Source organism: Pezoporus wallicus, unplaced genomic scaffold (assembly GCF_028554395.1).
Source record: "Pezoporus wallicus isolate ANWC-B61680 ecotype Strahan unplaced genomic scaffold, APGP_CSIRO_Pwel_v1 contig_5485, whole genome shotgun sequence".
Taxonomy (NCBI): Eukaryota; Metazoa; Chordata; class Aves; order Psittaciformes; family Psittacidae; genus Pezoporus; species Pezoporus wallicus.
In genome coordinates, this window is record NW_026641550.1 from 6,109,238 (window position 1) to 6,130,268 (window position 21,031).

The 21,031-nt window shown below is 40.6% G+C and overlaps 1 protein-coding gene across 1 annotated transcript; it reads left to right on the plus strand.

The window, feature by feature from the left end:
• Positions 1-2,107: 2,107 nt before the first annotated feature.
• MYLIP (myosin regulatory light chain interacting protein) lies at positions 2,108-18,217 on the plus strand. The gene is made up of 8 exons (XM_057424291.1): positions 2,108-2,290; positions 2,716-2,719; positions 2,881-3,071; positions 12,595-12,780; positions 13,552-13,749; positions 14,094-14,258; positions 16,052-16,472; positions 16,835-18,217. Exons 1-8 carry the CDS (start codon positions 2,145-2,147, stop codon positions 16,922-16,924), a joined length of 1,401 nt encoding a protein of 466 aa, XP_057280274.1. The 5' UTR covers positions 2,108-2,144; the 3' UTR covers positions 16,925-18,217.
• Positions 18,218-21,031: the final 2,814 nt, after the last annotated feature.

The following is a 21,031-nucleotide window of genomic DNA, read 5'->3' on the forward strand; positions in this document are numbered from 1 at the left end:
CTACTTTCGTGTCTTATAGTTTAGCAGATTTCAAAGCCCGATAACACTTTTACAGACATAATAAGAACACCTGCATTTATATTAAGTGAGATAAAAGGAAAACTCAGAAAGGATATTCATATATAGAGAAAAGGTAGGATCTCTGGGACAAGAACCATCTGTTTCTATTTATCTGGAGAATGCCTAGCACCAGGTGAACTGATCCCTAGGATACAAGTATCCTGTATAAGTAAGTAAAGGCTAACCTATTAGGTATAAGCCAGCTTTAACTGTTTAGTGGTAGAGAGAATATATAAGCACATTATCTCAAATTGCATAAAGATTTCTTGCACCTTCCTCTGTAACATCTGATCTGAGCTGCTGTCAGAGAGAGGATATCAGAATACTAATGGCATGAGTCATCATAGCAGTTCTTGTGTTTCTTCTTCCTAACAACTCCAGGACTCCTTTGATTATAACAGAAATTTAGAAATCACACAAAGTACCATAACACTGCAATATATAGAAGTAACTGAAAACAGATCCAAAATCTTATTTCCTGCATTCACTCCAACAGAAACTAAAGAACAAGTGGAGAATACAGGCCTTTTTCCATACTAAAATATTTGGTGATATTTTTGTTAGTGGCTGATCCCCTCATAATTAAGTCCCTCCTAAAAAGAGTCATTCTCCCTTCTGCCCCCCCCCCCCCCCAAAAAATAAATCACAGAGTGAACATAATTTTGCAGTTGGGTTCTTCTTTCTTTCATGTTAGTTCCCTTTTTCTACCCTTCACTCTTTGAGTCTGGTCTTTTGAGACCTGAAGCTCTTCAAATTAAACACTATAGACCTGGGCATGAAAATCTCAGCTAAAAAGCGTACAGGTGAAATGCAGCATTGTTCAGGTTTGACACCTCATGGTTTGAACCTTATTTTCCTCCTACTGCTTTGCCTTCTTCAGAACTGAGAAGTCTTCTAATTAGAGTTTACATGGACAAAATGGATAGAGTTCCATATACCGTGTTCTCAGAGTTCCCAGCAGAATGAGCATCTGTTCTGGGAGTTCCTTTAATACAAATTGAAAATACTAACAACCCTGACAAGCACAGCAGAAATACCCAAACAGAAGCAAGCGACCCATACCCACACACAGAGGAACAAGGTAATATTCAGCACTGTGACCTTGCATTAATTCTATGGTTTGTTCTTCTCTCAGCTATCTTTTACTACATTTTCAGATACCCGTTTCCTCTCTTAGTACTTTCCCTGACAGCCTACTTGGCCCTCAACACTGCGCTGCTTTATACTTCTTTTATCTGTGTTTTTGGGAACCTGCACAGTGTGCATTTTGTGCTTAGTCCTCCCTGTCTTTTCAATTTACATTGTTAAAGTACCCATAAACTATTTTACTTCATGTACCTTGGGTACGTTTGCCAAACAAATGCTCCTAAAGGGCTCGCCTGGTGAAGGTGTTTCTCCCCTGGCCAGGAATCACCTGCAAACTTTGTCCCTACAAAGTTGAATGAGTGTGAAAGCTCCGTCATCCATTAGCGTGACAGCGCATGGAGGCTGCAGTACCACTTGACCCATCTTTCTTAAAATTTCCACATTTCCAGTGCTTTGCATACATGGGAGACGGAGCACTAATCTGCACGTTATTTTCCCCTCAATGAAAAGGGGAGTTTGCAAAGCCTAGAGATGAGACACAGAATAGCTGGTTGTCACACAGCTCACAGCCACCCACTCTCATATTAATTCTGTACCCAATCCCTGCCAAGCGGGTTTGGTCCCTGACTTCAGGTAGAACTTACTTTGCTTTGATTTAACCGGACATAACACTAGGGCGAGAAGTTCTGGGCTGTTGCAGGTGGCGATGGTTGAAGGTAATTTGGAAAAGCCGGGTGCTGAAGCGGAAGAGCGCCCCGAGCCCCGGTTTCCCCTGGCGGTCAAGCCACGGCGGGCAGGCGCAGGGTAGGTGGTGGGCATGGGGACAACGGCGGCTCGGGGCACGGCCGCGGAGGGCTGCGGTGGCGCTTGGCAGGGCCGTGCGTGGCGCAACCCCGCGGTGGGGGCGGGGAGCCGCCGCAGCCCCCCCACCTCATCCCTTTTTATGTTTTGTTTTTTTTTCTTTTCCTCGTTGATTTTGTATTTTCCCTCCATGTTGGATGCAGAGGTTGCTGCATCCCCCGCCTCGGGGCTGTCCGGCCCTGCCACCTCCTCTAAGGGCAGGCCTTGGCCCATCGCTGCAGCCTGCGCTCGCTGTCCCCGGTGCGATGGGGAGACACACACGAGTGGAACCCACCCGGCCCTGGTGATGCTGCCCCAACGGTGCCGGGTTGGTCCCCCTGGCCTGTTTGGGCCGTGCTGGCTGAAGCCGTCGTTCAGGAGCTCTCGCCCGTCCGTGGCCACCGCCTCGGTGTGGCTGCTGCGGCGGCTGCCGGGAGGATGGAGTCGAGCGTAGCAGCCCCAGTCTGTTGGTGGCGTCTAAATAAAACTTGTGGGTTGTACTTTTTTCTCCTCCTCGCCTAGGAAGTGCTATCGGCTGTGATGCTGAATGACAAGATACTTGCCTCTTTCGGAAATCCACTGACCCTCTTAAGTGCCTGTCCTGGGAGTGTGATGCGAGGAGGATGATGGAATTTGGCCATAGAAGTCCATGTGGGTTTCGGCTTGTGGAGAAATTCCCAGTTTATTGTTGATATTTGCCTACATGCTGTTTTGTATGCAACTTTAAAGCCAAGTAATAAATCTTTTGTATCAAGGTGCTTAGAGTAGGTTTTTTGTCTGCGCTCTAAGTGAGCGGTCTGAAACAGTACTTGATTAAATTGATATTTTTATGTTGTAGCCTCACAAAGTGTGGCATTTCTTCACTCCCCACAATAAAGAACCTCTTTCTTTCAGGTTTGCAGAAGGCTGGGAATTATAGAAGTTGATTATTTTGGACTGCAGTTCACTGGCAGCAAAGGGGAGAATCTGTGGCTGAATTTGAGGAACAGAATCTCCCAGCAGATGGACGGTTTAGCCCCTTATCGATTGAAATTAAGAGTCAAATTTTTTGTTGAGCCACATCTTATCTTACAAGAACAGACAAGGTAAGGTAAAGATGGCTGTAAGTAGATTTAATTTATTATTTAGTTTCCAGTTTCTGTAACTTATGGAAGTGATTATGCACTGGTTTTCTTTCATCTTCTGGTAATCTCGTTTGACTTTTCTGTGTAGTTTAAAACCCGCAGTGTTATTTAAATGCATTGGTCCTTTTTTTTAAAAAAAAAAAACCAAACTGTTAATACTTCAAGTATTGTGCAGCTACCAGTAAGTAATGAGCGTAGGTAATTGTATAAGCACTTAGTGATGAAGTGGAAGAAACTAAGCTACCACTAGCAAATTATTTATGTGGTGTTTGCATGTCCGATAGTAACCCCTGCTCAGTGGTGTTACTCGAGGTCGTTCTAAACCACTGGTACAGAAAAGCAGGAAACAGTTCCTCCCACAGAGAAAAAAAAACTTGCTGAATTCCTTTTTGTCTGGTTTTATGTTACAGTAACTTTTGAATAGCTACAGGCCCTTTGAGGCTAGGAAAGAAACAGCTGTCTTGCTTCTTCTGTGGTCAGTCCTCTTACCTAAATTGTTTCACTGTTAGTCAATCCCAGGTCTTTTAAGATTAGTAGTGAAAGCTTGCTTTTGCTCCTTGAGTTTAAGTGCTACATGAATTTAAAGATTAGGCGTGCCATGCACATCTATATTTAATGCTGGCCTTTCAACTAATTTTTCCTGTTAGTTTTAGATAGCAAAGTTAATATAAACGGGACCACTTGGATTCTAGTGTCTATATGATGATAATGCTAACACATGCTTTCACTACTCACCTTAGAGCCATAGAATGGTTAGTGTTGGAAGGGACCTTAAGAACATATAGTTCCAATTCCCTGCCATAGGCAGGGACACCTTAACTTGGTAATTTTATGATTAAGATCATGGATACAACACAGTTGTTCTGCACAAAATATTTGGCTAAAGAATTTGGTCAGAGGCTGACAGCCTGATTTGGTGTATTTGTGGTTTTGTTTTGGTTTTTTATGTGTGGGGTTTTTTTGTGGGTTTGTTTGTTTTGCTTTTGTGTTTTTTGTTGTTTTTTTTTCCTATGAAAAAAGTGTTAAGAACATATGTATATTTTACTTTTTGAACCAGTGTGCAGAGGAGTGGCTTTTGGGGAGCAGTGGTTTCAGCTCATCAATCTGGTTGAAGTTTTCAGAATGCTATGGAGTTGGACCATAGTTGTCCTATATAATAGCTTTAGTGAAGCAAATCTATGCTAACCAAATTCCAGATTTGATGTACCTTGTTTTGGAAAAACAGATTCTGCTATGCATGGCATATCTCTGGGTTCTTTTTGAGTATTTTCCTTAAAGAAACTTGTCCTCATTTAAATATTCTTAATAACTGTAAAACCAAATAATGAAATATCTTTATGTAGAACAAAAGGCTTCCTAATTTCTTACCTGATGAGGCAGAAGAGACTACCCTGAGCATTTTGGATGTGTCTTCATGCGCCCACCAAATGAGGCTGAATCTGAGGAAACCTAAAGCTGATATGATTGACATTTTTAATGGTGTCCTTGATGAATGCTTGTTCAACTTTACAAGGTTTTTGCAGACACCTGTGTTCCTGCCTTCAACACTGTAAATGCAAGACTTGGCAGGTTGTGCACATTAATAGGGAGCTGAAACTGGTGAAACACACCCCAAGGGCCTAAGAGACAGGTTGCGTAGCTAGAATCTAACAGAGCTTGTGCATAAATCAAAGTAGCAAGTATACACTTTCTCCGCTATAAACATACCTTTGAAAGGTTATGGGTGGGACAAGCTGTCTTTCATGTATGAATTAAGACAGTTCTAAAACTAATATTTTAAACAATTTTAAAAGTAATTGAGGCTCAGTCATCAGAAAATACCTATTAAAACTCTGCTATGGAAATAATTGCTTATTTTGGAGAGCAACAAGCACTGAAGCTAGTATTTAATGTCGCTCTGTCTTGCAAACGTGAATAGTCCTGAGGCTTCAGCTAAGCTGTGTTCAGCCTACATCCTAAGTATTTTTAGTGTTTTCTACAAACAAATACAAGTTGTAAAGTAGCTTGCAATAGCAGCCTTTTAGTTGTGTATGCCCAGCATTCTGCATGTAGCAGATACAGAATTCCACAGTGCCTGTTGTTAATGTTTGTTCCAGTGCTGTTGACAAAGAGCTTCAGTAGACTTGCTTTTTTCCTACTCGGGTCTGCTTGAAAATTTACACATGAACATAACCCTGCATTCATCTTTAGTTTGCATGTAAGCATGCGTGGTATGAAGGAGAAGAAAAAACTTGTTAAACCCATGACTGAACTTTAAATCAACAGGTATATTGTAGAATTGCAAGGATTAGCTGTACAGTTAAGCTGGCATCTTCTTTCTTTTACTTACGAAGTCAGAAATAGTGATGTGGATAGAACTACTAAAGGAAACCAATGGTACCCAACTGGTGTACAGGGTGTTCTTGTGGCCTTCTGGTCCTTCGTGTGAAGAAGGTAGACCAAGGCTCCTAGGCTTGTACATGCAGACTCTGGTGCTGTTTATACATATAAATCACATGGCTGTTGAGACAGTTTTTGTAATCTGTGAAGTTGCAAGTAATTCTAAATGTTGATGTGCATTGTCATGATGATAATAGTGAGTCTCGTGACTAAGTTGCTACCAGTTTTTTTTCTCTATACTTTAGGAGCTTTGTCAGCCCCAGTTTTATTGCTTCAGTAGAGATCCTGGAAATGTTCAGGTTTCTACATGCTTGGCAAAAAGCTCACCTGGCAAGGGAGCATTAACCTCTGCCTCTGTTATCTTCAGTTGGTGTGCAATCCAGGGGAAGATGGCAACCTCATGCATTTTAATCTTGAGAGGAAATTATCTTGATGCTGAGCACAAAGGCAGAGCCAGGTTATAATTGTACCTTGGACCACCACTAAGGCAGCAAAGCACCTTCACTAAGTGTTCTGCAAGTGAGAGAATTGCATGGGGGAAAAGCCTCCTTGCAACCTTACGGGGTTAAAAGTAGTTTATTTCTATCGTCTTTTGGATCTCAGTGTCTAATTTTTTGACTGTCTGGTACTGAATTTCACCACAGGACTTCTTAGTTTTGAATTGTTCTCAGTGGAATGGAAGTGCTTCAGTGCAAGAATGCTATTCAAATTTAATCTGCTGCTGTCAACTAGAGTTTCACGAAGAAGTCTGAAATGGGAACAGGGTGCTTGTTTCATGTGGTTTGAATAACTATACATTTTTTTGAATGGAAAATCGCCTTGGCTTAAAGAGGACTGCTATCTCTTTGCTTAAAGATACATTTGATGGTCCAACATCTAGATCATAAGCTCTGTCTTATGTCATGTTCGTCTTCACTGTTTTCTGTACTTCTTGCTAGGTAATGCAACAGTTATGTTTGTGTCGAGTTTGAACACCGAGTTACAACGAGGAGCTGACGCTTGGAGGAATGACTGCCCTGCACTCACCCGGCTGTCCCGGAGCCCTTGCGGCTTTGGGGGGAGCGCTGGATCCGGACGGAGTGGGGGCCGTGCCGCTGGGGTGCGGCGCGGTGTAACTCCGGGTCACTGCCCGGCAGTAACCCCGTTGGGGCCGCCCAGTGGGCGGCGGGGCGGGGCGCGGCCCGGCGAGCAGAGGAGGGCGGCCGTCGATTGGCCGTTGGCGCTGTCTCGGGGCAGAGCGGTCCCGGCGAGCGGCTCGCCGCCGGAGGCGGGCCGTGCGCGCACCTTAGTGACCGCTGCCTGCAGAGCCTCACGGGGGAAGAGGGCTCTGCGGCCATACCGGACAACAGTGGCTTCAGGTCTGGCGGGGTGAAGTCAGTGTGCGGCGATCACACGAAAGTAGAAACCATTTTGAAATGAGCAGTGTAGGATTTATCCAGGTGTGCTTTTGGGACAGGCAAAGTTACGTCTTCTGTGATATGACTGAAAATCAAATACTCGTGTGTGAGCCATGGCAGTTTAAGGTAGATTCTGTCAAGCCACAGCCTCATGAAGCGTTCGAAAGAGCTGTATTTTGTCAGGCTTGGGATACCCAATTACTGTTTTGGAAGCTGTTAGAAGCCGTGTGATGTTTGCCAGTACTTGTAACTATATTTACAAAGTACGTTGCTTTTTGCAGTGTTATCCACTTGTACTGATGAATTGGTTAAAATAAAGAACCGCTTGTAAAATACACAGTTATGGTATGTGGAGTTAGGTACGTATAGTAGGTAGAAAAATCAGAAAAGCATCCAATTATCCTGTTGCAATAGCCAGCCAGTGCAGTAGTGTCATGGTATCTGCTAATATGCAATAAAAGTCTGCTGTGATAGATCCCAGTGTAAATTTCACGGATTGTATCTAAATCAGAGTTAAATTGCCACTGTGATGGCTTTTTTTTTTCACATGCAGTGTCCCGATACCTGCTTTTTAAAAACAATTATATTCTATAGAGATCCATATCAATGTATTTTTTAGGGAAAATGGTTGTGCTTCTAAACTTGGATTCCTGTAGAATTTAGAGCATTGTAAATTTACTTCACAGTAGGAAAAAGCCCTACCCTGTGGTAAGCAGTGTCACACCCCAAGGAGAACCAACAGTTCCTTGAGGCATATTCTAAGATTCTTGCCAGTAGTCTGGCAGAAGAATGTGTTCTTTTGGCTGCATTTTTAGTTTAGGAATCACTAGTCATATACAGATGCTTTTATTGGTAAAGGATGGAGGTTTGTTACATTTTTCTTCTGACACCTAAGTTCGAGCTTGAAACTTTTAACAGAAATCTAAAGGCTAATTTGTCCTGTTTTCCTTTCCTTGATTAGAAAAATAGTAGAAACAAAGTTTTCAGTGCAGAACTTTGATTGCTAGTGCACGTAACTGTCTTCAACGAATTAAGGAAGAATCATAGAATCAACTAGGTTGGAAAAGACCTTTAAGATCAAGATCACCAGTAAACTATATCACCGAGGGCCTCACCTACATGGTTTCTGAAGTCTTACAGGGGTGATGATTCCACCACTTCCCTGGGCAGCCTGTGCCAATGCCTGAGCACCCTCTTGGTAAAGAAATGTTTCCTAATATCCAATCTAAACTTCCCCAGCACAGCTTGATGCTGTTACCGCTTGTCCTACTGCTGTTACCTGGGAGAAGAGACTTACTCCCACCTCACCAAAGCCTCCTTTCATGTGCTTGCAGAGAGCAGTAAGGTCTCTTTTCCAGAATAAACAACTCCAGTTCCCTCAGCCATTCAAGAGAAATTAATCTTGTATTACGTATACTCTACACTTTTCATAGTACTTATTTTGTGGGGTTATTATTGCCAGTTCAGTTGAGTGAATACTAACTAGGTGATTTGCTTTCTGTAAGCATTTAGTTGTAGTGAAATACTGATACTTCTTTCATGTAGTGGTGTTCAGTATAGTCAGCCTGCAAAAATCGCTTCATAGGGAGCCAAAAAGCAATTGATGCAATATCTAGGTTTGTGACTCTGGTTTGGTAGCTGCAGTGTTTTGTGAAGTCTGCTGAAATCACCTTGCAACCTCCCCTTTCCACAGCATTTGTATCAAATAATTCACGTGCAACTGAGATACACAAGTACGTTTGGTTTTACTGAATTTTAATGTGCATATAAACTGTATGAAAAGCACTGGAGCAAAAATAAGGATACAAAATAAACAGAAAATCACTAGTGTAATTAGTGCTTGAAGAAAGCATGTGATCTTGTTCTAATTCCAAAACTGCCTTTTTTTTTTTTTTTTTTTTCTCTTTCCCTTTCTCCTTTATGAAAGGAGGAAATGCTGCCAGGGTAGTGACTAATGAGGTATAGCTTTGGGAAACTTACTGCTTTGTGCTCTAATCTCTAGTTCTACATACTGTTTTGAACTCCTGACCTCAAAGGAAATGATCCAGAATTGAATACACAGGAATATCTAGCTAGCTAGCTAGGTTCAGGGGTGGGGGGAACCAAGTCTGGGTTAGGTTATATAGACTCTTTGTCATGTGTAGAATTCGGGCTACAAGTGCAATAGAAAGTTCTGTTTGACATAGTAGGAGCTTTAAGAGCAATGTTGCAACATGTCTGGCAGGTGTAAAAAAATGACTAGAAGCCACAACAATTGATTGGTAAAGATCAGAGTTGTGGAGACTTGTTTTATATGAAGGTTTAAAGGTCAGGTGAAACTTTGGCAAGAGTAGTACAAAGCTGCAGTATGTGCCAAGAGAATATTGGGGTGGTAGTAGGAAACAGACCTTCTGTTTGACTTGAGTCACTTCTCATTTATATGTGATACATACGTATTATCTGTTATAACTGAAGTGATGAATGATGCACAAACAAAACCAATTAGTTTCTTAGATGGTGGTCAAGCTAAGACGTTCTACCAGCAATGTTGGAAATGTAACCCGTAGAGGACTTCAGTTATAAACAGTAGAGTTTTCAGTTTTAAGTTTGTTTTCTAAAACTTTTGAAGTAAAAATCCATTAAGTGTAAAATGCTAACACTAAAACAATTCCTTGAAAAACTGAAGACTCTTTTACTGTACAACCTGAGTATCTTTTGAGTTGGGAAAAGCTTTAACGATTTTTTTCATTGTACCTAGACTTTCCTGGAGAAAGTAGGGACAATGGATTGAGTGCTGTTAAGGGAGTAAGTCACAATCTAAGTTACAGAAACTTACATAAATACTTTCTGGTAACTAACAGTCTGCAATATGGCCACATTTCCTGTTGGCAATCTGTTGGGTCTTTTAGACTTCGTAGAATTAGATAAGGAACTGCCTCAAGGCTCCTAATACTTTAGTGTTGCTTAACTGTATTCAGCAACAAAAGCACTTTTTTTTTTTCCCTTTCTGTTTAAGGATCAAAAATCACAGATGTACAAATTGTTTGCAGTCCTCACTGCCTTTCAGTTTCTAGATGTTTGTCCTTCCTCAAGCACATTTAAGAACTCAATGGAAAAACAAAGAAGCCTGCCAGTGAATTTCCTACCTGAACTTTGGTTCAGGGCAACTGCTGTAGGAGATCAGTATAAAGTGATTTACTGTCATTCAAAAGCTCATTTCAGCGGCAGGAGGCCCTGTGTTAACTAGTTTCTGACCTGTCATGGGTACAGTTTAGGCAAGGCTTGGGCCCAAACTAATGGGTTTTTTAGGTACAGACCAGTGATTTTTGAGAAGGACTTTTAAATATGGGTGGGTTTGTCTGTTTTCTCTGACCTAACACTATCGTAATTTCTTTTGTTAAGCCAGGACATGAGCCTGCATAGCTTTAGTTAATTTGAAGTAAGTGCCCCTTATATGTACCATACCTTTGTCCCCATTATCACAGAAAAAGTGAAGTGGCTTAGTCTGCGAGATAAGCCATTTTTGGAAAGTTACTGCACATTAGATAACATGATGCTGTTTTACATTGTGCCTTAAACTCATTTGGCTACCTATGCTGTTACTGGCTTTTTAGTAATGGGATATGAAAAACCATGTCTCTGCAGTAGTTGTTTCTGTAATTAATGTATCTGTATTTGCCAGAGCAATCTCTTTTTCACTTACCTTCTTGATGTCAATAAGGTGTTTCCAGCAAGGGGAGAAGACTGACTTTTCCCTGTGTAGTCAGTGCTATTGTATGTGTAAAATAAACTGAAGATACAAGCATTTAGGTGTGGTAGTTGTAAACATGTTTCAGCTAATGAGAAGAAAATTGACAGATATTTCTTTGAAATGCTGTGTGTGTAATTAGTACATAGTTGTAATGACTGGAAAACCTATTCTGGTATTAACAGAGGATCAAAAGTGTATGAAAAGCCGTTTTATGAAATGTTGATTGGGATTGGTGAAATGCCTACTATTTGAATTTATTTTGGTCAGGGTGTTTTAGTAAGTCATCAAATATGTCTGGATTTATGGACTGAGCCCCAAAAGGAGTGTTTACAACCAGTGCATTTAAAAAAGAAATTGCATCTGTACCTTTCTGTGGCCCAAGCCAAGAGAGCTATGAATTAGCAGGATTGGAGCAGAGGTTTGGGACTTGCCCCCCCAAAAATCCTAAACAAAAAATAACCTGCTAACAGTGGAGACAATTGTACTGTCTGAAGTTCTGGTCCTCTTGCCACCTAAACTTGTATCCTGCACAGAGGGAGGTTATTTGCTTCCCTCAGACCCTTGCTAGAACTGCTGAAGTGTGTAGATTGATGTCTAGACATCAGAGTGATGCAATTAAGCACTTATGTCACAACTGCAAGGAATCTCTAGCATGCCTCAAACTACTTGTAAAAGGAGGTGTTGGAGCTGTGACTTGTTACAGGAAATGAATTGTAGGGCAGGATAATATAATACATTTTTCCTGATATAAAAGTTCTCAATAGAGGGCATTTTGGGGGCAGTATTTTTTTAGTTGCAGCATTTACCACAGTAGAGCTAAGAATGAACACAAATTCAGCAGTTTATAATGCTGAAAAAGTAGCCCCATTTGCCTTGTTGTACAATGGAGCTGTAGAGTGCTAATATAGGATATACCTAAGATATTATCCAAAACTGCTGTTTGAAGATGCAAGTGATTAATTTTCCTTCTATGATAAGTGATTCAAAATAGCTTTTTAAGTAGATTACACTTAATTTTAGAAAAGTAAAATGTAACTGTCACATTACTGTGGAAGATAAGACATATCCCTGTGGGTATAAGGCTTCATTTGCTGAAAGATATCTTTTTTTCAGTTTTTCAGTAACCACTTCTGTATCTGGTTTCTGTAGCTATGTTAAGACTTAAGAACAAATGCTAAGAAATTTATATTGTCTTCCCTAAGGGGTGATAAGGATGAATTTACAGAAGTTAAGGTAGACTATAGAGGAAATTACCAAGATGCTTTTAATGTTAGTGGAAATGTTGCTTTGTCTGGTTAACTGACCTGTTAGATAATTAAGATCAGCTTTGTGAATTTCCCAGTTAGTTGTTAAACCTGCCTTGATCCCAAGTGTAAAGCTTGGACTGACAAATATGCTCACACAGTACATTTTAAAAATTTGATTCCACAATGCCTTTTCAGGTATTTTGGGTGACCCTATTAATCACCCGCTGGTGAAAGCACTTCACTTTGACTATGGTGGCAGAGGTACTTCCACTGTGTAGAGCAAATATGGCTTCTCTTGTTGCATGGTAGGAATGTGTGTGCTGATTTGGGCTGCTCTGCACAGTAACTTGTAAATGGCAGCCAAAGAAATCTAAATTTGGGAAATTAATTAAATACATTTCATTGATATTTTTCTCACTAAGTTGAAATTACTAAGTGGCCTTAGGAGTTTAAATAGGTCCTAGTCTTAATAACATGTCATTAAAATGCTCTTTTTTTTTTTAAATAGTGCTTTTAGATACAGTCTGCAGTTGTAGCCTCATCTTTTAAGTGTAAGTGAATAAGATGACGGAGGTCCTTTCCTTTCCTTTGTGCCAGACTTTCTCCACTTAGTACATTCATTGAAAATTCTTGACTAACAAACTAATAATATGAAACATAGCTGAGATGTTATTTGATACATATCTTGATTACAACAATATTTTAACGCTTTGTTTCTCCTTCCACTGTAGGCATATGTTCTTCCTGCATATAAAAGAAGATCTTCTCGCTGGTAATCTTCAGTGTTCTTCAGAGCATGCAATTGAACTTAGTGCATTGTTGGCACAGATGAAGTTTGGAGATTATAACCAGAACACTGCCAAGTACAGTTATGAAGAGTTGTGTGCAAAAGAGCTTACCACTACCATTCTGGAGAGGTAAAAAGAGCAGAATGATACAACCTCATTTTTGGAGACCAAAAGCATAAGATTTTGTTATGCCCTTAATTGCTGATGCTATAGTGTATCTTGTGGTGTTAAAAAGAAAAAAAAAAATTTAGATAGCTTTGGAGATCAAAACACAACCTGAGTGTTTAACTAACATTCTGATTTCAGTTAATTTTTAAGCTTATTTGAATTAGGGTTGTTTTTTTTTTTTTGTGGAAAGCAAATGCTGTTGAACCTCTAGTACTCTGAAATAGAGGTATCTAAGTATTTGGAGCAGGGTAATGGAATGTCTTAGACCTACACCTGTAAAAAGAGAAACAGGAATTTATCTGGCCTTAGTATGCTTACACTGAGAAGTACACAGGGTTCCCAAAACACCTTCATAGTTCAATTTCTGAATATCAAGAAACTTTCTTATGTTTTTCTGTAGTATTTTTTTTCTTTAGTTATGAACTTTGTGGTTGTTCAAGTAAATATGGGGGGGGGGGGGGGGGGGGGATAGTTAGTTGTAATGCCTTGATTACATTGTTGCTTTTTAATTTCTGACACGTATTGTCCTCTGAACAGTCCCAGGATGTTTTGGCAATTCTCAGGTCTTTCCAGTTCATGATTTCTGAAAAGCTATAGTCAGGTAAAGCATGTCAGGAGGATTTAATAACATGCTTACATAGGTCATTTAAAAAAAAAAAGTTAAAACAAGTTGCTGACAATAGCAGTACATACTTGGGTTAATTCACCTATCCTTCATCTTTTTATCAACAGCATTATTGCAAAGCACAAAGAGCTGGAAGGTCTAAGTCAAGCTTCTGCTGAATACCAGATTCTACAGATTGTTACGACGCTGGAGAATTACGGGGTAGAGTGGCACTCAGTGAGAGATAGCGAAGGGCAAAAACTCCTTATTGGTGTTGGACCTGAAGGCATATCCATCTGTAAAGATGACTTCAGTCCTATCAACAGGTACATATTTTGTGGAACCATTGTCATCTTCCATTTTTCAGAAGTACTGAGCATGCCTTTAGTACTTACATAAACATAAATACTGCACTGTGAATTACTGAAGGGAGCTATTGGAGCACAGGGTCTGAGGACACTACCTGCTTATAATCATGATGACAGCTGGCCTTAATACTCTTGATTTTTATAAGTATTTCTGAGGCAGCGTCTTCAATCCAGCATCACAGACAACAGTTGGAGATCATTATAACTTCTGATAAAAGTCCATCATGGTGTAGCTTATGGAAAATGCCCTTATCCTTAAAAGCTAAATAACCTTTCTATTTTTTTTTTATATTCATTTATAGGATTGCTTATCCTGTTGTTCAAATGGCAACTCAATCTGGGAAGAATGTATATCTGACTATTACCAAGGAGTCTGGTAATAGTGTAGTACTGTTGTTTAAGATGATCAGTACAAGGGCAGCAAGTGGACTGTATAGAGCAATTACAGAGACACATGCATTTTACAGGTCAGTATTGCCACTAGTCAGCTGCTGCTGCTGTTCTTCTCCACAGTATTTGAATTAAGTGTTTAAGCAGCCAGCAGTCTGTACTTCAAAACTCCTCTGCAAAATCTCATTGTCTCTGTAGCCTCTACTTTCCTTTTAAGTGCAGAAACTGAACAGGTTTTTGCTGTTTTCAGTTTTGTGGGGTGGGAGTACAAGGCAAGTAAGCAAAATGTCTCAGTCTACCATTACAAGTAGCAGCACTTCAGAATATAAACTTACCATGTTCTTTGATACTTCATAAAGAATACATAAATTTTGTCCCTGTGTAAGAGGGAGAATAAGATAACAAAGGAAAAGAAAAATTACTTCCTTCAGAATATGAGGTGTTGCTCGTAATGCACATACATTCCTTGTTTTTTCTGTATTTGGTTCTTCCAGTTGCTAGAAGTTGCCTGTGTGCTGCCTTCCCATCCCATGTATTTAAATCTTCCTACAATTTCTCTGTCCTTCCTCAAATGCTCAGGATTTTGTCTCATGCCAGCAGCTATCCATTGTCTTTATCCTATCATTCTTTGAGGTAGGGATGCTACACTCATTTGTTGATGGCTGTTTTTTTTCTTTGTTTTTAAACCTCTTCTCATTCCTAGTGTGAGGTCCAACACTGAGCAGTAGAACTAACTGTTGAAGACACTTAGTGTTGTTTTCTCTGAACTACCCACCACATATCAGTTTCAATTACTTTGTAAGAGAAGTAAAGCAGAGGCAAGTACATACATGAGGCAAAGACCTGCCCAGCTTCTCTAATTAGATTATTTTAATACAGTTACAGCAATTAACACCAAGTAGTTGCCTTTCTAGCCACTGCAGCTAATGAGCAGCTAACTACTACTTATTTTGAGCCCACTGTTAAGCATGTCTTGTTCTGCTCTGTAATTATATGGCCTTGCATGGTTTTGCACATGTGATACTTTTTTTCCAGGCAATTAAAGCATTTTAGAACTCTTAGACAGTCTTAATTTTTTGATCTTTGTCTCTGCTTATAACTTCTGCTGTCCTTTGCAGTTTCTGATTTTAGTGTAAGCAGAATTGTAGCAAGGTAATACCATTTGGTCATAAGCTTAGATCTTGGACCTTAGGCTCTGTGAGGCTGTAATCCTTGTGTTCTGTTTGTGCTTTCTTTCCTACATTGTCTAGAGAAGTGATATGCCTTAACAGGCTTCCGCAGATGTTAACTATATCACTTAAATAAGTGACAAAGCAGAGTATGGGTGGCTGAAATACTTGGTGGCAAATACAAATGCCTTAATTTAATTCTCTACACTGCAGTTACACTGATTACCCTCAGATGATGTAGTATTATATAAAGTACTGAGTGGAAATTTGGTTCAAGACATTGCTTGACTCTATGCTAAAATTTTTTCAAGAGCCTGTCTAAAGAAAGAGGTGTTATGCCAAAAGCTATTAATTGGAATTCTTTAATGCAGTGTTTGGAAGTTACCATGTAAAGAGGTGTTGCTAAGCTGAACTGTGGATTAAGCAAGTGTTGATTGTTTATGTTAGCGTAATGCCTAAGTCCCTTCCATAGGCTGACTCCATTTTATCAGACTTTTCACATTTTTGAAGATGTAAAATAACTGTTACTTTGCAAAGTAGAGTTGTCATGCAAACAACATTCAAGAGCTTAAATATTGCCTCAGACTGCTCTATTTGCTTTAATTTCAGTGCTGGTACTTCACTTTGCGAACAAATTATTGCAGAGTTAGGTTTGTTGGCATTAACTAACCAAGTCTGTGTTTGTCCTGTTGTTTTTGTAGGTGTGACACTGTCACCAGTGCTGTCATGATGCAATATAGTAGAGACTTAAAGGGTCACTTAGCATCCCTATTCCTGAATGAGAACATTAATCTTGGTAAAAAATATGTCTTTGACATTAAAAGAACTTCAAAAGAAGTTTATGATCATGCAAGGCGAGCTCTTTATAATGCTGGCATTGTAGATCTTGTTTCAAGAAGTGACCAGACCCCGCCAAGTTCCCCTCTTAAGTCTTCTGAAAGTAGCATGAACTGTGATAATTGTGAGGGTCTTAGCTGCCAACAAACAAAAGCTCTGCAAGAGAAGCTGCGGAAGCTAAAGGAGTCCATGCTTTGTATGGTGTGTTGTGAAGAGGAAATAAATTCGACCTTCTGTCCCTGTGGCCACACTGTATGCTGCAAGACCTGTGCTGCCCAATTGCAGGTAATTTGCAATGCCATTAATGTATGAGTCACCAAATAGGTGGAAGGTTTGGTTTTCTGTATACTTAACAGTCAACAGATTAATATTTGCAATATGTTTACATTGATATTCTAGAAAAGCTTATATTTAAAATTGTAGTAAACTAATTCCAGAGAATGTCCTGTTTACATAATACATTCAAAAGATAAGTTAGCTGTGCTAACTTATGGTAAGAATTGGCTGCATGTTTCTTGTGCTACCCTGTTTTAAATACGGAGATTATGGAGAAGTGTGCTGTTGCTGTGTGCATAGTGGGAGGTCTCAATTAGAGAGATTATCAAAATATGAAGTAAACTAATTTCCTAATGTTTTTTCCTTTCCAGTCGTGTCCTGTTTGCAGATCTCGTGTTGAGCATGTCCAGCATGTGTACTTGCCAACCCACACCAGTCTACTCAATCTGACTGTGATATGATCTACGTATACACTTTAAATCCATCATATACTCTTTAAACTGCACTAATATGAAATGCAACCATTGATTGTGAAAAAGGCAATCACTCTGGCACCTATCCACAATCAAAAGCAAAAATACTGCATTTTAACATAAATATTCTTCGTTCAGCATGTCCAAAATGGCGTGGGACATCTTGTGAGAAGAGAGTGTAACTGCTTCATGTTACTTAAGCGGAGAACGATGTGTAAGCTTGTAGCACAGTGGTGTTGCCACAAAGCTAGGTAAAGGTAACCCTGGAGAAGTGTAGTGTACATGTAGTGATATACCCTGCAAGAGAAATGCAGGCTTTTGTTTTACACTCTCTAAATCCTTTTTAGTACAGTTGCTCCATTTATTTTAGTAGTAAGACTATCTTTTACAATTACCAGTTTAGTATGGCTCATAGTTTCTGTTTTTAGTAAACTGCTTGGAAGAGAATTACTTTTTAAAAAATGGTTCTTCAAGTTACAAGACTTCATCAAGCAGCTGTTTTAACTCAGAATGCCATTAAATAAATAAAATTCTGAGAGAATAGCTTTGGACGGGTGGGCCAAGTTTGTTAATCTTGAGGTATTAAGGGTAATCTCCTGACCGGCAGTGTCCTGTGGGAGCACTCTTATGGGACTTCATTTACAGGTCTCCGTGGGCAAGATACTCCCAGGTTCCCACATCCAACTTGGCTGGTGGTCTTGGGAGCTGCAGTCAGCTGCCCCTTAAGTTGGCTTTATTTTTGGAGACTGATTTTAAAACTGTTAAAGATGTACCATTAATTCCTAAAACAAGGGTTGTGTATAATTCTAAATGCTTTCTTCAGTTAACGTCTTTATTGGCTAGGTCATTTCCTGCTAAAATGCTTTTATATTCCACCCCTCCTACTTGGGCATTTTGGGCTCTGGTTTCCTAGCGTGTTCTCCAGGGTGCAGAGGGAACTAGAAACCGTGTTTGGGTGCAATACTGGCTTAATCAAAGCTAGAAAAGTACACTGTCACTTTACTGAAATTTTCTGACTATACTTTTCATATTGCCTTAATGTAGCAGTAATGTGTGTTTATGCATCTGTTTCTTTGCACAGACATTTTGTCAGAATATTAAAACTCTACTTTTTTATGACACATTAGCATATAAACCTTACTCTAAAAGGGTATTTATTTTTTCACTTTGTAAAGAAAATTTTGTTTCCTCATAAAGCAAGAGCTTTGTCCTATATTGTAGGCAGCTTCTGTCTTTTTATATTCAGATTAATAAAGGACTTTAAAAAAAAGATCTACTTTGTGGTAGTGATAAGACTTTTATTTTGCTCTGAAATTCATTTTGAGGCATTACTGAGTTTAAAATACAGTATGAAATATTTTCATGTTTATGGTCTTGAATGTTGTGTTATGCTTTTAAGAGACAATGAAATTTCCTTAGGTGCATTTCTCTTCAGAGAAGCCCATAGCCAGCTATTGTGCTGGTGTAAAGCAAACCTCCCTCACTTCCTGAGATTATTTTGTTCTGTGCTAACAGAATTAAGTTAGCAATTCTAATCCATCATCCTAGGGCAGCTGGCTGAAATGGGTTGTAAATTAATACAACTAGATGGTAATACAGGCATCTGATTTAAAGCATTCGAGCAGACCAAGTGGTTAAAATAGGCAAGCATTAACTCTAGGTCCTTGTAATTAAATTGGCTCTGTAATTTGACATTTCTAACAAAACTTAACTCCAGGAGTTAGAACTCTCATCAGGGTCGGGTTTGACAGGTTATATGGCATCAGCAGAATTCAGGCAAAGCTGTGACTTCTGTAAGCATATTCTGCCTAGTTTAAGTGCTGTGCAGGCGATTGGGCAGAAGTGGGAAGATGCAGCTCCAGACAGGAGCCTGGTGCATGTCTGTTGTGGCAGAGACTGCTGGGAGCCCAGTTCAGTACCAATGGAAGAGGGCAGGGAACACAAGCAGAGGCTAATGGCTTTTTCCAGGGAAGGTGTGATGTTGGTGCATTGGTATACGCCACAGCCAGTGCACCTTTAACAAAATGCTCTTCCCTGTTCTGAGAACTGAGCACCAGGTAACCTCTTCCAAACACTGCAGACGACTGGAAGCCTCACTTGGTTTATATGCAAGATAGGATGCAAAACAACGTAATGATAGCTTTGATTTGTTCACAGACAGCTTCCTTGGGAGGCATTGTCTGAAATGTGAAATGCTAGAAAAGTTTTGCTTAGCCATCCAAAACTGCTGTGATATGTGTTGCTCAACGTTTGCGGTTCTGGCACAAGTGTTCCTTACAAGAAGCACTGTCCAGTCCACGTGAGCTGCCAAGTGCTGTGAAGAATAAAAGGAACAACAGGGAATCTTGACCTCCACGTGTCACGTAGCCATACTGCAGGAAAGGTCAGGTCTTGCTTGCTGAAGTGCTACTCTTTCTCATTAGAGGCTTTGAGTGTTGTAATGGATGGCAGTGGGGAAAAAAAACAAAACCCCAAAATTAAAAAAACAACAGAATAGGATGTGGGAACAACTGGAGTTTGTGTCCTTTATGCTTCTTCCTCAAGAGTGGGAGGATTGACCACAAAGCTTCATTTGGTGTCTTTCATACCTTATGTCAGTGTGTCTGCACACTGGGTACTTGTAGTGAAGTCACCCTCCTGTACTGGGGTTTGCTACCCAAAGCTAGTACAACTTGGCAGGAAAGCTCACAGACAATTCCATTCTGCTTTATGCTCCAAATTGGACTGCAGCTGCTGTACTCCCATTGAATGTGTGCATTGTTGTTTTAGAAGGCTGTAGTCTCAAGATTTTGCCACAAATACCTAAACGGGGGAAAAACCTGCCTTGAGAGGCAGCATTGACTTGCTGGGTAAACCACCGTTATGCTCAAGTGTCGTTAACAAACAACACAGGGATTTAGCAGTAACTACACCCATGCTCTACCAGTATCAGCCTGGCTTTCATCCTCCCTTCCCTGCAACAGGATCTCTGTTTACTGACAGCCCAACCTGTGAGGGACTACACAGGCTGCCTTTGTAGTTAAAATGCTAAAGAACTGTAAAATGAAGGCTTCTGTATTTTTTGATTATTTTTATTTCTTCCCAAGTGCCTCAAAAGCATGTTCACAGCAGCATTCATATATTTCAAGTTTTATTTCCTTGCTAAATCAGCACTGTCGTGTTCCTCGGGGAATGCCCTTGGGGGAAAATTCTCATCTGCCAGACTGCACTATTTCACTTCACAGCAGCACGCTGGCATGTTGATCAAAGACGGAGGAGAATTACAGCTCAGATTTCCTGTATACAGTTTTAAACAACAAACTTTCCATACGGTGTTAAAATCACAAATTGACAAATCTTAGCTTCAGTAGTGCCTGATCAAATAGCCTGTTTGAATCCCTCTTCTCTCTTTTCACTGAGAGCGTGCTGTAATGCCAGGTAAGTGTTTCAGCCACCTTTGTGACCACGGGCTCAGCCAGCAGGAGCCTATTAAAACAGAAAGTAGCAACTGCCAAACGGGTCTAGAAGTAAGAAATACCAGTGAAGGGGGCAGGCTGCCAGAAGAGATGAGGACTTTGCACAACAGGGCCTGAGTGCAGCTTTGCTGAGGAAGCCTGAGCAGGGAGTTCCTGGTGGGCTCAGGGCCTGGGGCTGCCCCACGGCCAGGTGGTCTGGCAGGGAGTGCTGCTGGCCCTTAGCAAGAGGGGCTGAGTGAGAAGTGGCCTGGGAGAGGCAGGACAGGGCTGGTCAGGAGGTGAGGATTGCCCGGGCAGGCCGGCTGCTGTGGGGCCAGTAACTGCCCAGGGAAACTCCTGCTGGAGCACACTACAGGCAGGCTGCAGCCAAACCTCTCAGCCTGCAAGTTGCTTTTAACACTGCGTGCCTTCAAGGTAAACTGCCAGCTGGAGCCCCTACATTCAACAGTGCCTTCAGCTGTACCGGGTGGTAAAAGCTATCATAGTTTCTGGGTCTTTTCTACAAAGGGTGGTGTCAGCTAGGAAAAGGTGTCAGGAGTAGCACTGAGGAAAGGCTCTACAGGAATCACTGGTAGGTGAGGCAAGTGAAAAGTCAATGGGAGTTGTGATTCCTCTCCATGTGAGACTGGAATGTGGGGGA

Coding starts and splice junctions, on each gene's coding strand:
- MYLIP (XM_057424291.1), top strand. CDS start 2,145: ATGCAGAGGTTGCTGCATCCCCCGCCTCGGGGCTGTCCGGCCCTGCCA. Junction 3,072..12,594: donor ATCTTACAAGAACAGACAAG/GTAAGGTAAAGA, acceptor CTTCCACTGTAG/GCATATGTTCTTCCTGCATA. Junction 16,473..16,834: donor CCTGTGCTGCCCAATTGCAG/GTAATTTGCAAT, acceptor TTTCCTTTCCAG/TCGTGTCCTGTTTGCAGATC.